This window comes from Ambystoma mexicanum, chromosome 1q, assembly GCF_040938575.1.
Source record: "Ambystoma mexicanum isolate Mex_15411 chromosome 1q, UKY_AmexF1_1, whole genome shotgun sequence".
NCBI lineage: Eukaryota > Metazoa > Chordata > Amphibia > Caudata > Ambystomatidae > Ambystoma > Ambystoma mexicanum.
Genome location: NC_090922.1, coordinates 1,538,085,956 through 1,538,103,106, shown reverse-complemented (window position 1 = coordinate 1,538,103,106; position 17,151 = coordinate 1,538,085,956). Strand labels below are relative to the sequence as shown.

Sequence of the window (17,151 nt, the reverse complement as noted above, 5' to 3'; positions counted from 1 at the left end):
TGTTATTTTGAAAACTTTTTGTGTTAAGAATAACCCTCTACTATATTTTAGTAATAGATGTGAGGGCAAGCATAGAATTTGACATAGACAGATCTTTGATTTGGCTCACGGATGTAGAACCATCCTGATAACCAATAAAGAACCTGCTATTGAATGTATAATTCATTGTTTGTGTTGCCTCGCGATACCATGTCTGTCTCGCACCACACACGTCATTTTGAAAGAGCAAGGCAAGCATGTCCTGTAAAATAAACAGGACGCGTTTGCCTCGCTCACAGGTTCACAGGACAGACAGTACTATGAATGCCATCCTACTACAGAAAACACATTTTTTCCAGATTTTAAGTGTTTGAAGTTTCAAGACTGGCATTCATTGGACTGCCTGTTCTGTGAACGTGTAATTCTCTACTCCCCAGCAGAAACGCACTTAGGGGCCGATTCACCAAACCGTTTTACAATGGCGCAATCCCATAGGAAAACGTTCTGTGAATCAGACCCATAATCTCCTAGTAGGGGCTCCTGATTGATTACTGCCATGAGAGCAAAGAATTAAAGAAAAAGATACATCTGTTTCTGTCTGTAAAATGGATGACTCCAAGTCCTTTAAAAGCAGGGCTTGGAGGCACATTTACAGCATATCTTTAATAGGAATTTAGTTTTAAAATTAAATCTTGATAATTATAATGATGGGTAATACTTTTAAAATCACCACATTTTTTTAGAGAACTTCCCCTTCAAAGCACAAGGAGTGCTTCTGTTCCAGGAAGCAGTATGCAAAAGCGCAACAAAAGAAATAGACAGACATTAACACATAGGCAGTAGTTCATTGTGATTTTTAATGTTACGATATAGTGACAGACAATGTATACCTTTCAACATTATTTGCATCAGCATATTAGACATTGAATTCAGTTTATGAACTCGGAGGAATTCTGTTTAAATTAGAAACTGGTCAGCTTAACTGTGGTCAGATTTCATTTGGCAAACATATTTGTCCACTATTTCTTTTTTTGAATTAATATGGAAACACAATGTTTCAATTTACCAAGAAAATACACTATTTGATCAATGGATTTGCAGGGGTCATATTTTCTCATAGCATATGGAATATTTCCTTTTCATCCTCTGCTAATATACGCACAAGGAGTATTTATTAAACACATTTCATATTATGTAACAGTAAATACCAAAAATACCTTGAAATCTATGAATGCTAACAGCGTTTTTACCTTAAAGTTCCTCTTCAAATCAGACGACAATTGTATATCTCCTTCCTATAGCACTGTAATGCCGGTCACTCTGACTAACCATACATGTGGAACTCTGTGGGTGATAGTGGGAGGCAGGCTTCTAATTTTTCCATTCCTTTGCTTTTACGGAGTAAAAGGGGCTGGTACACCACCTCTCTGTGAAATGGTGTTAAACGTTCCCTTTGTTTCTCAGTTATGTTTTCTTGGGGTGCTTGGTCACCCGAAGGTTTTTAGTGCAAACAGCAGATGGACATGAAAATATACAAGAAACCATTAAGCAAAGGAAATTGACGACAGTTGGTCTTCAACAAGCAACTGGAGGCCAGACAGTCTGTCATAATGTGTAGTCTCAGAGGGAGGTCATTTTAGATACACTGAATAGAACCCCCCCCTAGAAAAGCCTTCTGGAACATGAAACCCCCACCCTGGAAAGAGGAGCTAGATCTTAAAGCACTGGGAGAGCAATAGGGCTGAGGTTTGGATTGCAGAAACTTGATCATAAAAACAACTTGGCAAATAGTGAAGAACTTCAGTGATGTGGTCACATGTCCTAACACCCGAAAGGAGGGCAGCCACGGTTGGCTCAGCCGTAAGAGGTTTTGTGACATAAGTTTGACAACTCATATAAATGGCATCACAATAGTCGGGCCTCTGACACATGTTGCCTGCAACCAATGGTTTCTGAGTATTGGTAGGCATAGGCAATAGAAACTATTTCTGCAACACCCTACACAAAAAAGCAGCTGCTAACAACTGTATTTACTTGATGGCTGAGAACTTTCTGTCATTGTTAATAACTAGGATAGTGGCATGGACAGAGGTCAGAGGGGAAAGGGTTTGATACAATAGTAGGCACAACTGCAGAGGTTCTATCAACCAGGGAGAAAAGTAATAAGGTGCAGACTGTATCCCTGATGTCTGCCTCTTAGCGTATGTAAAAGGGCCAGATGGTCACAGGTGGCAGAAACATCTCAAATAACTAAAGCTTCTCCCACATTCACTGCACTAATGAGGTTTCTCTGCTGTAGGTTTGCTGGTAAAACATGCATCAGTCATGACAAATGAAGCAAATATGGCTGCTTTGTACAAAATTATTATGATAGTTGGTTTATGGGTATTGATTTAAAATCCATTTTGATCTGCATTTCCAGGGTTTCTGATCATTAATGTGCTGTAAGCCCTGAGTGTTTTATCTGATCGGTTCAATAACACAGAAGGAAGTCTCCCATTCCAATATTTCAGGAGGAGTGCATTTAAAGCACCAATGCTTCTTTCAGTTACAATCAGCATTCTGTTTTAAAGGTTCTCTGTTCCAATGAACTGCCTCAAATGTACGAGTCACCCCACAGCAAATATAGATATTCATTATTACTGATGAGGTTTCTCAACTGCAGGCGTCACCTGATGGTAAATAAGACCTGCTTTTTGGCTGAAGCTTTTCCCACATTCAAAGCATTGAAAGGGCTTCTTACCTGCATGTGTCCTGAGATGCGTAACAAGAGATTCTTTCACAATGGAGCGCTTTTCACATTCAGTGCACCAATGAGGTTTCTCCCATGTATGTGTTCTCGTGTTGGTCAATCAGACGTCTCTTCTCAAAGCATTTCCCTCATTCACTGCACTGAACGTTTCTCCCCTCTATGGGTTCTGAGGTGTGTAATAAGCCCTCTCTTCTCAATTAAGCGTTCCCTACATTCAGTGCACTGATGAGGTTTCTCACCTGTACAGGTTCTGAAGTGTGCGATAAGATTCCCCTTCTGAATAAAGCATTTCCCACATTCAGTACACTGATGAGGTTTCTCCCCTGTATGTTTTTTCTGGTGGTAAATAAGACTTGACTTCACCCTGAAATGTCTCCCACATTCAGTGCATTGATAAGGTTTCTCGCCTGTATGGGTTCTCAGGTGTGTAATAAGTTCTCTATTTACACCAAAACGTTTTCCACATTCAGTGCACTGATGAGGTTTCTCGCCGGTGTGTTCTCTCAGGTGTGTAATAAGCGATCCCTTCACACTGAAGCATTTTCCACATTCAGTGCATTGATGAGGTTTCTCGCCTGTGTGTGTTCTCAAGTGTGTAATAAGCGATCCCTTCAAACTGAAGCATTTTCCACATTCAGTGCATTGATGAGGTTTCTCGCCTGTGTGTGTTCTCAGGTGTTCAGTAAGAGATCCCTTCACACAGAAGCACTTTCCACATTCAGTGCACTGATGAGGTTTCTCGCCTGTGTGTTTTCTTCTCAGGTGTGTAATAAGAGATCCCTTCACACAGAAGCACTTTCCACATTCAGTGCACTGATGAGGTTTCTCGCCTGTGTGTGTTCTCAGGTGTGTAATAAGCGATCCCTTCAAACGGAAGCATTTTCCACATTCAGTGCATTGATGGGGTTTCTCCCCTGTATGTGTTCTCATGTGGTCAATCAGTTTTCTCTTCTCAATGAAGCATTTCCCACATTCAGTGCACTGATGAGGTTTCTCCCCTGTATGGGTTCTCAGGTGCCTAGTAAGTCCTCCCTTTTGAATGAAGTGCTTCCCACATTCAGTGCACTGATGAGGTTTCTCCCTTGTATGTGTTCTCTGGTGCCGAGTAAGCTGTCCCTTTTCAGCAAACCATTTCCCACATTCAGTGCACTGATAAGGTTTCTCCCCTGTATGGGTTCTCAGGTGCCTAGTAAGTCCTCTCTTTTGAATGAAGTGCTTCCTGCATTCAGTGCACTGATGAGGTTTGTCACTCATATGATTAGTCCAGTGCATTATAAGTTCATTTCCATTGAACCTTCCCCTGCATTCAAAGCACAAATACAATTTGATATGGCATTTATAATGTGCCTATACACAAGTGCTTCATACACACATTTGTCATCTGCAGGACTTCTCTAATACACCTTTTGTTTCTACCCACGGCATTAGCATACTCCGTGCTCATCCATTTGTATTCAACGCTTGATCAGAAAATACTTTAAACAAGCTAAACTTATATTCAGTGAATATAACATGTCACAGGCTTTCTCTCATAACTATTGGTATAAACATGTCATAAAGAACATAATACACAGTGATACTATGATTAACCTACTATTCTATACATTTATTGTAACTCTATATGTTGTAGAATGCTGGTTGTTACCATGTGCATGTTGCCCTCTAGAATGCATCATGCTTCTCACATTCTAGTACCATATTATTCTGAAAAGGCAAGGATTCCTGGACTTGTAGGCTACTAAGATATGTAGAAAGGATGTCTTCCCGTCACTGCATCAGTCCTTCGGCGTACTTCACCTAATCACTATTATTGCATCTTCCTGGGCATCAATCACCTGTTGACATAAAGGAGGTACTCGTTATTACTGTGAACATGTTAATGCTCACGCGTATGACATTGTACCGCTTAGTAACTGTTCAGGGTGTATTGTTTGTAGTGTTAGTATCAAAGAATTAGGACCACCAACCAGACTTACCAAAGGTCCCTTGACTTCAGATTTACACACTGCAACCCAAGGTAGTGGTAGACCTCGATATAGCCTCAGGCTGATCCCTTTGCTAGCCACATGGCCACAGAAACATTGCCATTGCCACAATAACAGGCCAACTCAGCATAGATTACACATTTTAAATCTATTGACTAAAGCACTACCTAGGGGGGAGAGCAAACACCTTTAAAAACCACTCCAGCCCAGTCAGGAGGTGTCATTCCCTGGGAGAGCTGGCAGGAGGAAAGTGGGAGGCCCTAAGAGAGCTGGCGACTTCAGGTGCAAAGACCTGGACAGAACAGCCAGTGAGCAGTAAGGCTGGCACAACATGGAGTACAGAGGTGCCAACACTAAAGTAGAAGCAAGATACTGATAGTGTGTATATTGATATTAGTGAGGAAGGGGCTACTCTTTTGTAGTGTAAGCATTAGAGAGTGAGAGTACAGACATATTGAGCCAGAGGGCGATATAGCGAAAGTGTGAGGATGAAACAGACAGGGCGGTGCTATGACAGAGAGACACAAAGCTATTGAGACAAAGTTATTGCGGCACAGAGAAATATTGAGAAAAAAAGAGACATATTGAAACACCAAGAGCTACTTCGACGCAGAGAGATACTAAGACTCCGAGATCCTGAGACATAGGCAGATCCTGCGACGCAGAGATCTGAGTGGAAGAGAGAGTGCAAAGAAAGCAACTCACCAAGGGACCTTGACAGAAAGGTTAGATCAATGGGCATACATGTGCTAAGGAGAACGGATACCATCAATAGAAAGTGAGAGTGATTGGCTAGAGCGGGGGATATGCCTGGACCAATCTAGGATGGAGACTGAAGGGCAGATTACCCTCGTATCTAGCAAGGTTAGGCAGGCTTGGGAGAATTGGGTCAATCCAGGGGAAATGATACTCTTTGCACTTTGCTACACGGAGCAAAGACTGTGGTAGCAAGTGCAAAATAAAAATGACTATTATAAAAAGAATGGCTGGTGGAGTGAACAACACCCCAGATAGGTGGTAGGTCTGGTATCCACAAAAGAATTCAAATGTAAAAAAAAAAACTAGACAGAAAAAGATTTTATTCAAATGTTTTCCATTTTTAGCAAATTAATAGATGGGGAGTGGGGCAACGGGATAGATAAGGGTAGAAGGAATGTTGGGGGTGGGGGCTGCAGTGGGTGTACCCTCACATTTCAAGTAAAATATTAGAATAAAATACAGTCAGAATTTATGCCTCGACTCATGGCAAATCTCCCCTTGCTCTGTGCACTGCAAATAGGGTTATAAGACAATTTAAAAGGTGCTCATTCAATGAACCTTACAAGGATGCAGGACAGCGTTAGCCCTACTGGATTAGAACTGGTCACTGCATGTTGCACAGAGATCTCTGGAGTGCACGTCACATGCTGAGCTACCTTAACAGCATTACGAAATATTAAAAATGGCATATAGACATGGAACATATCTCTCTCTGCATTTCACAGATTGGATCCTGCAGCAATGCTGCCTACTCTGGCAGGCCTGTTGCACAACTGTGGAGCTGGATGTAGGTAGTGGAGTTGGCTAGTATTGGCTAACGTTGTGGGTCTTACTGGTACCCGTTCCAAGCTGTGCCCTTCATGGTGCTGAAGTTGGCAACCAGCGGCAAGGCTCTAGACCTTCTTGCTGCCTGGTCCAAGATGGTGACACGATGAGGCTTCAGTGGAGTTAGCTAGTATTGAATGAGGTCCGCTATTTCCTTCCTGCCCCTTACATGTGCAATGTTAATGCTGCTATAGTGGGCTTGGCTAGTAATGACAAGGTTCTAGGTTTTCTTGCTTCCTGTACTATGCTGTTCCCCTAGTGGGGTTAGTGGGGAGCTATAGAATCAGAGGGGTCTGGAGAGCCCTATAGAAACAAACATTTTACAGTGGACGAAAATGGAGGGGTCAAATGAGTTAACCACAAGTTAAAAGGGGAAAGACCAATGCATTTATTTATTTTAAAATAAAGAGTGCAAGAAGCAATGGGACAAATGTATGAAGTGCAGGCACAGGGCTCATGCAATTGGGAGGAATAAGGGAAAGTACTGAGACATATGGGGATAAACACTGGTGTGAACCTACAGTGCAAGCAAGGAGTGCGAGAGTCAACAGGGGCAAGTACATCAAGTGCAGTCTCAAGGGCGCAGGCAATAGGAAGGGATGGGAGACAGTGCTCCAAGGCATATAAGGGCATAATTTAAGGGTTCCGAAGGAAGAGACCGGCACTCGGGGAGGGGGGTAGTTGGGGCTATAATCTACCCATCCTTATTTCTATGTGGGGTTTCCCAGCCTCAACTAAAACACTAGGGGTTGTGGAAGAAAATATTAAAAAAGGTCCACTGTTGTGTGTCAAACTAACTATCATGTCTGTTACACTTTTTTTTTTAAATGTTGAAAAGTGGTGGTGGTCCCAGAGAATGGCTAGCTTCTCCAGAACCTGGTCTCAAAGTTCATCCAGTTCTCACCAGGGGGAATGACTCCCTTCCCCTGGTCAAAGGGTTCACAAAATATCACACAGTTCCTTTGGTTCTTGTTGGGTAAAGATTTGGGGTAGTACCCTTCGGGTGCACAACAACCTTAGCCTCCTGGCAAAAGGGACCCAACCTTTGGTATAAGTCTGAACTACACAGGTTGGTAGTGTGGCCTAGCAGCCAGGCCTCCAGGGGGGGGGGTCAATGTGAGCAGTATGCAGTTACAGAGATTCACAGTGACAAGTGTTCAAATAAACACTGATACTCAAGGTTTCTTGATAAAACAATTAGTAATTTATTTACCCGTCATTTAAATAAGCCTCTTCAGAAGGGAGCAATATGGAAGTAACATTAAAATACACACTCTTAGGTTTCTCAGAATCAGTAAAGAGCCATTGGGGATGGCACACAGACAATTCCTACACCTTCGTGTGACTTAAATAACTAGGACTCTGTGGACATTAATATATTACTGTTGCATTCAGAGTATGCAGTGAGAGTATCAAAAGAAAGGTTATCAGAAGAAACAAGAGATCAGAAATATTCTGAAAGCAGACAAATACTTTTGAACCTACCCCCCCCCCCCCAATGTATAACAGAGAAGAGTCTTCAGAGAACAAGGCTAAGCCAATGTCGATGGGCAAAGTCTACGTGGCTGAAGCACTCCTTTTTTTATTGTAATTTGTTTTTGGTTTGAAGCAAACCTTTACAAAATTTAAGAAAATAATATTCCAACATAAAATCAATAAAACATCAAACAATCATAAAACATAGATCAGGAATACAATCCTCAAAAACAAAATGTCCATATATTTTACAAACTATTTCGAATCAACAGCATCACACATAGGAAAAATGTAAACATTATTACAGTTCCACGAAATTACCACATAGCTCATGTAGGAATTGTCACTGAATCTACCTATTTGACCTTAATTCAGTATTTCCAATTCTTGTAAAAGAAGTTGTGGCAAATTATAGAACTTCACACACATTCTTCAGAAACCGTATCACAGCTATCTTTAAAGATAATCCGGACCCATGCAACATCTCCCACCAAAGGCTAGCAGAAAGAACCCACTCAATATTATTTACAAATTTTGAAGAGTATTCAATCCTTTGTGCCATAGTAGTGTCCAACAAAGGTGACGTAATGTTTCTTTTTCCTTAGAATGACAGAACCTACATAGAAATTCCAGGCTATATGGTTCTCTGTCTTTTCCCAGAGCGTATCTCAAGAATTTCTCCTGCATGATAAACGTTGAACCTAAATCTCATGATCTCATTACGAATAGCAGTTCAGGATAGATATATCCTCCACATCGATCGAGTTACAGTTCTGTATCTATCTTAATTATGAAACAAACAATTAAGCATGAGCTGAAAAAGTTTGATGTGCAGTGCTTGATCAAAGCAGGTAAAATGGTCACCATTTGAGGGCATTGCCTTTAATACTGAAGCAGGCTCTTATCTTGCTTATGAAGATGCAGTGATACGCAATGTTAAAGGCCAGTGATAGGTCAAGAAAGACAGGTACGGCAGGGATGCTCTGTGATGCTGGAAATGCATAGGAGGGGCAGGGTCTCTGTATCCTTGTCCTTTACTGTTTTTATTGTGTGTTCTGTCGTGTTTTCAGTGCAGGAGTTCATGTGGGACTTCTGGCGGTGCAGCTCTTTTGGATTGGTTTACAGACCCATGGGATGCCCTTATGGCACCCATGGGTGGGGATGCAACCCTGTGCCCCTAGTGTATGTTTTTGGGCACCTGTGGGTGGCCCACAGAGCAGGGTACGGGCTGGTGGCAGCTCCGCGCTGAAAGGACTGGTGCCCAGAGCGTCCTCCATTTTGGGATGCCCAGGCCCAGTCATTGGAATCGGTAGAATCCTGATGGAGGCAAGATGGCCCCTGTGGCCTCTTGACTTCCATCGCCTGTTACCTTGATCTTCCCAAAGTCCTGGGAGCACGGACTCTGTCCCTTCCCCCTGACTGGCTGTTGGGTGGAAGTTCCATATACGGTAGTGTGGGGAAGTGCCGACCAGACTGGCTGGAGCCTTCCCAATGACCGTATGTTGTGGGTACACCCGTGGGTGGGACCTGGCTGAATGGAGTGTGTGACAAATATACACTCTTGTTGTGGATGTCTGGTATTTGACACAATGACCAAGACAGCCCTGCCCGAAACTGGTATGAATGCAGTGTGTAGTGTTGAATGGCGTGGTACTTGTCCGAATCCACATTCTGTGTTAGGAGTGTCTGGATGGAGAAGAATGGCCTGAATGCACAGTGCACCCGATTGGCTGACTGACTGCCCTTCTGAGTGATTGGATGCCTGAGTTTGACCCAGAAGAATGAATGAGATCAACTAGTATATCTGGGGGCCTCTTACTGCTAGAAATCGTTCAGAAGCTGAAGAGTAACTGGAGTTGAAACTGAAGCTTGACCTTGAAGCCCTGCTGGAAGAGAAGTACGGCTGTTGCTCTACTTCCATCGATCTGAAAGCTGCTGTGTCTCCAAGGACTGGCCCAGAGAGGACCTGGTAAGGCGCCCTCTTCGCAAGCTACGAGGGACCATCGTGCACCTGATCTTTGCCAAAGCTCCCTGGTAGAAAGACCTACTAAAGGCTGCCGAATGGAGACGGGGACTGCCGCAGAATCCCAAGGAGAAGCGCCCGGACTGTTGTCCGTCACCATCGACGGCTGCAGTCACCGACCGGATTCGCAGTGCTCCAGTTACCTAAGAAGATTTGATCCAAGGATGCTCTCGTCTGCATCATCAACCACTTCGTCCCTCTGGAGAAAGCCGAGGCCTTCGATGCGCCGAGGAGCATCCGCCGGTGGGTTTACCGCCACCTAAAGACCACAGAGACGCTGGATGACTCTACGCCCTTGCTGGGCCACAGTTCTTCAAACTCTTTGCGGTCCTGAACTATCACATCGAGGTGCCCCACACGCCTCTTCCTTGCAGGACGTCTTTGCTCCGTTGTCGACGAGCACTGCTAGGAACGAAGCTGCCACTTCACTGGCATAGTTCACCCTGTTCATCGCCAGACGTTTGACGACTCGTGGCTCCTGTCTTAAAGTGAGTGCACTCAAGAAGGGCTGTTGATTTCCCCGACGAGGAACTCTACAACACCAGGTACTTTGGGGTTGCTGAACTATTGGAAAGACTCTTGTGAACACTGCATGGAATGGGGCAGGTACATATATACTAGTGGCAGCAAATGAAGGGTGGGGAGTGCTAGCATCACACATGACTGGGAAGCAGCATCCACTGCATGGAATGGGTCAGGTATGTATATACTGGTGGGGAGTGCTAGCATCACACATGACTGGGAAGCAGCATCCAATGAATGGAATGGGGCATGTATGTATATACTGGGGGCAGCAAATGAAGGGTGAGTGCTAGCATCACACATGGCTGGGAAGCAGCATCCACTGCAGGGAATGTGGCATGTATGTATATACTGGTGGCAGCAAATGAAGGGTGGGGCGGGAGGTGGAGTGCTAGCATCACACATGCCTGGGAAGCAGCATCCAATGAATGGAATGTAGCAGGTATGTATATACTGGGGGCAGCAAATGAAGGGCCGGGCGGGAAGGTGACGGGGTGTGCTAGCATCACACGTATTTGGGAAGTTGTTGTTCCCGTGGACATGGGACTGGGATAGATCTGGGAGGCAATGAAGGAAGCAGTACCTATGGAGAAGGAGCAGGTGAGCCACGGGGTATCAGTGGGGGAGGGGCAGCGCAGAGAGCAGTGCTTTAAGCGCCAGCTCTTAGTTGGGGACCTCTCTTTTTTGACAGTTTGTAAAACTTGCACATCCCCGTCCTTGTCAAGTCACTATGCATGACCTGTGCCACACTGAGCCACTACACATGGATTTTTTTAAATTTAATAATAGTACGGGTACAGCTGTCCTGTGATCTCACGGTCCACGTAATTGTGCCGATGGTGGAATGACCCGATTTACATGGACAGATCTAGGTACAGGGCGAATACTTTTGAAATTACAATTTGATAATGCCCTTTGATGCTCTGAGCCTTCAATCAAAGCCACAACCCTGCACTATCCTCAAACACGTCTAGATTTCAGCGAATGTTGGGCTTCTGCTTGGTATTATGAAATATGATTACTTCTCTCCAAGCTTCAGTGCACGGCATTGGCTACATATAATCATAAGGTCATTGGATTAATTGAGTGTTTGTACCTTTGTATTTAAAGCACCCACACCATAGAATAAGCGCTCTCTTTCACTGAGCCAAATAAATACATTTTACCCCATAAGGAACCAAACAAACTTCTGTGAGTTGGGAGATGAGGAAAAGTGTCGGTAGAGAAACTCAGAAATTGCCATTACCTGCTTAGGCTTATGGGAGGCAACTTCTTGATGCAGTGGAAAGGCAGCTTAGAATTTAAGTACTGTAGTCTCCCGTTTCACGCTATCTAGTCTTTCCATCGAAAAGGATTCCAACGAAACATTTTCCATCGAAACCTACCCATCGCACAAAATGCATCAAATGCATATATGTATTGCGTAAAGGGTTCATTTTCGTTGGGGTTGGTACCCCACCACCAAAAAAGTTCAATGCAAAAGACTTTGATGGAAAGACCATAAACCCTGTTTCACTTTCCTCAGTCTGTTTATTAGCAGGCCTTACTCTATCAGGCTCAGGGGCTATGCTTGGTGGCCTGATGGGACTTGCCCGTGGAGGGAAGGGTCCATCGAGGCTTGGTAAGGTATTTCCCACATCTGACAGCCATTGGTTGAGGCAGGGATTAGCTCATTTGACTCTTTCTGTCCATCTCAGAAGAAGGCTAGTGGACCGACATGGAATTGAATGCGGATATGAGGTCGAAGAGCCCGCTAGTGTATGCATGATTCCACTGAGCCACAGACTAGGACCCAGAATTAGGGACCCGCAGCACATGGACACCACTTCCAGGAAGAGGTGTGAGGAGAGGAAACGCAGAAAGGGACAGGGAGGGCAAGACCACGCAGGGCACAGACACACGAGGCATGCAGGGCATAAGCACACAGGCATACAAGGGCAGGGAGGGCAAAGAGGGCAGGGGGAGCATGGGCACAACTTCCAGGAAGAGGTAATAGGAGAGGAAATGCAGAAATGGGCAGGGAGGGCAAGACCATGCAGGGCACAGGCACACAGAGGCATGCAGGGCATAAGCACACAGGCATACAAGGGCAGGGAGGGCAAAGAGGGCAGGGGGAGCATGGGCACAACTTCCAGAAAGAGGAATAGGAGAGGAAATGCAGAAAGGGGCGGGGAGGGCAAGATCACGCAGGGCACAGGAACACAGAGGCATGCAGGGCATAAGCACACAGGTATACAAGGGCAGGGAGGGCAAAGAGGGCAGGGGGAGCATGGGCACAACTTCCAGGAAGAGGTAATAGGAGAGGAAAGGCAGAAAGGGGCAGGGAGGGCAAGATCACGCAGGGCACAGGCATACAGAGGCATGCAGGGCATAAGCACACAGGTATACAAGGGCAGGGAGGGCAAAGAGGGCAGGGGGAGCATGGGCACAACTTCCAGGAAGAGGTAATAGGAGAGGAAAGGCAGAAAGGGGCAGGGAGGGCAAGATCACGCAGGGCACAGGCATACAGAGGCATGCAGGGCATAAGCACACAGGCATATAGGGGCAGGGAGGGCAAAGAGGGCAGGGGGAGCATGGGCACAACTTCCAGGAAGAGGTAATAGGAGAGGAAAGGCAGAAAGGGGCAGGGAGGGCAAGATCACGCAGGGCACAGGCATACAGAGGCATGCAGGGCATAAGCACACAGGCATACAAGGGCAGGGAGGGAAAAGAGGGCAGGGGGAGTATGGACACCACTTCCAGGAAGAGGTGTGAGGAGAGGAAACGCAGAAAGGGACAGGGAGGGCAAGACCACGCAGGGCACAGACATACAGAGGCATGCAGGGCATAAGCACACAGGCATATAGGGGCAGGGAGGGCAAAGAGGGCAGGGGGAGCATGGGCACAACTTCCAGGAAAAGGAATAGGAGAGGAAATGCAGAAAGGGGCAGGGAGGGCAAGATCACGCAGGGCACAGGCATGCAGGGCATAAGCACACAGGCATATAGGGGCAGGGAGGGCATGGACGCCACTTCCAGGAAGAGGCACGGGGAGGGTATGAGCATGCGGGGCGTGGGCACAGACACGCGGGACTGAACACAAGGAGACTCAAAAGCAAAGAGCAACGTGTGCAGAACATGAGTAAGAGGCCGATCCTTTACCTGGTGGGGCCTGGGCGGGCGCCAAACATTCGCTGCACACAATGAACGCGTCATCCAGCATGCAGCAGGTCTGCAAGAAGAAAAGGGGATTCTATCGTGAATTCATCCACAGTGCGATGCAGCGCATCCATCCTCTCGCAGCGCTTAGAAGCCATGCAGATGAGCTATATCATGGAAGGCCCCCCTCCACATGCACGGGAGGCGGGACGAAGCACTTACAGCGTCTACAGGAAATGCGGAGGCCCCTCTCACTTCGCCACCCGCACCTCAGCAAGCTCTGCTGCCGTCCTGCTTCAGCCTTTGCACGGGGATGAGCCAGAAAGCGGGACGCAGCTTCCGGGCAGCCACAATGGCAGCGACTAGTTCCCATCATCCGAGAAGAGGGGCATAGCAACGGCCCGCCCACTCCTCCTCACGTGACCTCTGACGTCATCCGTGTGCTTTCCGCCAGAGCAGTGAAGCGCTTCCGGAGCACGTTCAGTGAGCGGGAGGTAGCGACTACCAGACCATAGCAAGGGCCCGCCCACTCTTCCTCACGTGATCTGTGACGTCATCCGTGTGCTTTCCGCCAGAGCACAGTGTTGCCAGGTCAAAAGGAAAAAAATAAGCTGAATGCCCACTCAAAACAAGCCCAAAACAAGCTGACTCCCAACCAAATAAGCTGACAAAAACAAGCGCACCTCTAAAACACTGTGAATAGGTCTCAAAGGTAAGAAATATAACAATAATGCAAATATACATAGAGAAAACACAAACAAAAAATGTTAGAACAAAGCATTTATTAAAAAAAGTATTTTATTTTTAAGCCGTTATTATGTGTGCTTGCCAAACAGAGACCTTCAACTGGTGTGGTCCCCAGCTTTCCGCCTAAAAACATAATACCTCTCAACATCAACCAAGAAGGCTGGCTAGCACTTGCCAAACACGAGCATCATATATGCCAACACTCCCGCTCTAGGCGGAGGGTACCGATTTTTCATTTGAAAATACAGCAACATGCTCGTTTCTCCCTCCTATAATAATGGTAACCCCAATGCAATCCAATGGGAGAATTCAGTTCTCCCGATTTCGGTGAGACAATCTCCCTGCAAAGCAATGTAGAATGTTGGCATGTATGCAAGCCTGTCCACATGACCCACCCCATCCTGTGCTCAGCCTTCGCCTAAATTACTCCATCGTTTCAAACATTTCTATCATTTGTGTTATGACGTGACGAATTCTGCAGCACAAGAAAGCATATCAGCGTGTCCAGAGCTGTGGGAAAAAGTGGCACAAAAGGGAGGGCAGGGTAGGAGGTCTCCTCAACCTTTACAGTACAGCGGAAGTCACGGGTTCATACTGCATCTGGAAAAGCCACGGGGATGTTAACTCCTAGGCCATGATTTAAATAAGAGTTAACTTCCCTGTGGCTCATGGTAGTGCTTTGCACAGCCCTGCTGCCACTGGAATGTAGCAGCAGGGGCCACTGCGCCGCAATGGGAATTAGATTGAAGAGTGCTCACTGCTGGGGAAGTGATTCAGCTTGTCACGGTTTTTGCCCGCTTACCCCTCTTAACCACTTATTCAGTTCACTGAATCAGTGAACTGAATAAGTGCAACAATAAGCGGTTAATAGGGGAAATAAGCGGACAAAAACCGCGACAAGCGACCAGCAAAAATTATAAGCGACTTCGGGCAAAAAGAAGCCCAAAGTCGCTTATAATAAGCGGACCTGGCAACACTGCCAGAGCAGTGAAGCGCTTCCGGAGCACGTTCAGTGAGCGGGAGGTAGCGACTACCAGACCATAGCAAGGGCCCGCCCACTCTTCCTCACGTGATCTGTGACGTCATCCTTGCGATTTCCGCCAGAGCGGTGAAGCGCTTCCGGGGCACTTTCAGGGCTCGGGGAGCGCAGGAGCTGGGGCCGCTTATTATATGTGCAGGTCGCTTGTCGCGGGTTGTGTCCGCTTCTTGGACCGCCTGTGCGCGTGTAATTGTGCGTGTTATTTGCAGTTACGCCCATTGCACGTGGCACAGAGCGTCCTGCACTGGGCTGCTGCAGCACTTGCTGGCACTTGCTGCTGTGTCTTGCTCCCGGGTGCGCCCTGTATTTTGCATGTGCTTAAGTGCTTGGCACTGATGGGATCGTTACTTGCCCACCAGGTGGCTCATCAATGCCAAATGCCTAAACATATGCAAAAGAAAGCGCACAGACACACTGGCATGTAAAGAAGGGGATTGCTTCAGTTTAGCAGCGTCACTCCATAGCAATATTATCCTGGTGATATCCCCAGTGCTGACGCATTATCCACTAACATCATTCATTTATTTATTTTTTGAAAACTTTTTTTGCAAGACTGGGTTAGAGGATTATTAGAATCTATATACAGCATTTTCTCAGATAGATGTATTCAGGATGGCCATGTTTCTGTTCAACTTCCAATTGGCCATGTTACAATATTATATAGCGCCTTGATTAAGGCGCTGTATAAAACAATACATACAAATATTTCAGGGCCGTATTATTTTGCAATCTGAGACTTCTAGTCACCATGCAATAAAATATTGTTGTTTTAACACACTATGTCAGTGTTCTGTCTATTTGTTTTTCTCTTTGTGTTTTGTTTCTTACTTTTGAGACCTTTCCACAACTTTTTCGTTTTTTTCCCCGCTTATTTGGATGGGAGTCAGCTTGTTTTGGGCTTGTTTTGGAAGGGCATTCAGCTTATTTTTTCCTTCCGACCTGGCAACACTGCGTGTGATTCAGGATCGGCACATGGGCATCTGTTACAAGGGGAAGGGGCGTCTTGCTATGTGGAGGGAGGATGGAGCATTATTGTATTGGTATAGAGGGAGGTATGGGGCATCTTGGTGGGGTCTGGATGGATAGGGGCACGCTGGTGTGGTCTGGCAGGAAGCAGCACATTGGTGTGGGTCTGGAGGAAGGGGCACATTGGTGTAGGGCCGCAGGGAGGGATAGGAACATGGTGTGGGTCTGGGCGGAGGGATAGGAACAGTGGTGTGGGTTTGGGGTACATTGGTTTGGGTCTGGGGGAGGGATGGGTACATGGGTGGATCTGGGGGGATAGATGGGCTGAGTGTGTCTGGAGGGTATTATGGGTCATCTAGGTTTGGGTTGGGAGGGTGGTATGAGGCATCTTGGTGTGGCTCTGGAGGGAGGGTCACATTGGTGTGGGTTTAGGGGGAGGGATGGGGGACATGGGTGTGGGTCTGTAGGGAGAAATGAGGCACAGTGGGTCTGGAGGGTGGCATGGGTCATCTAGTTGTGGGTTGGGAGGGTGTGTTGGGGCATCTTGGTGTGGCTCTGTAGGGAGTGGGTGGGACCACATTGGTGTGGGTTTGATGGGAGGGATGGGGCACATTGGTGTTGGTTTAGGGGGAGGGATGGGGCACAGTGGTGTGTTTCCAGAGGGAGACATGGGGCACAGTGGTTCTGGATGGTGGCATGGGGCATCTAGGTGAGTGTTCGGAGGGTGGGATGGGGCATCATGGTGTGGCTCTGGAGGGAGGGGGTGGGGGCACATTAGTGTGGGTTTAGGGGGAGGGATGTGGCACATGGGTGAGTTTTCTGAGAGAGATGTGGGGCACAGTGGGTCTGGAGGGTGGCATGGGTCATCTAGGTGTGGGTTGGGAGGGTGGGTTGGGGCATCTTGGTGTGGCTCTGTAGGGAGGGGGTGGGACCACATTGGT

General features: G+C 46.6%; 1 protein-coding gene across 1 annotated transcript; it reads right to left on the bottom strand.

The window, feature by feature from the left end:
* Positions 1-816: 816 nt before the first annotated feature.
* LOC138551188 (zinc finger protein 182-like) lies at positions 817-13,886 on the bottom strand. Its single transcript, XM_069642467.1, has 3 exons — positions 13,681-13,886; positions 13,462-13,531; positions 817-4,566 (listed from the first exon to the last, which is right to left on the bottom strand). Exon 3 carries the CDS (start codon positions 4,001-4,003, stop codon positions 2,864-2,866), a length of 1,140 nt encoding a protein of 379 aa, XP_069498568.1. The 5' UTR covers positions 4,004-4,566; positions 13,462-13,531; positions 13,681-13,886; the 3' UTR covers positions 817-2,863.
* Positions 13,887-17,151: the final 3,265 nt, after the last annotated feature.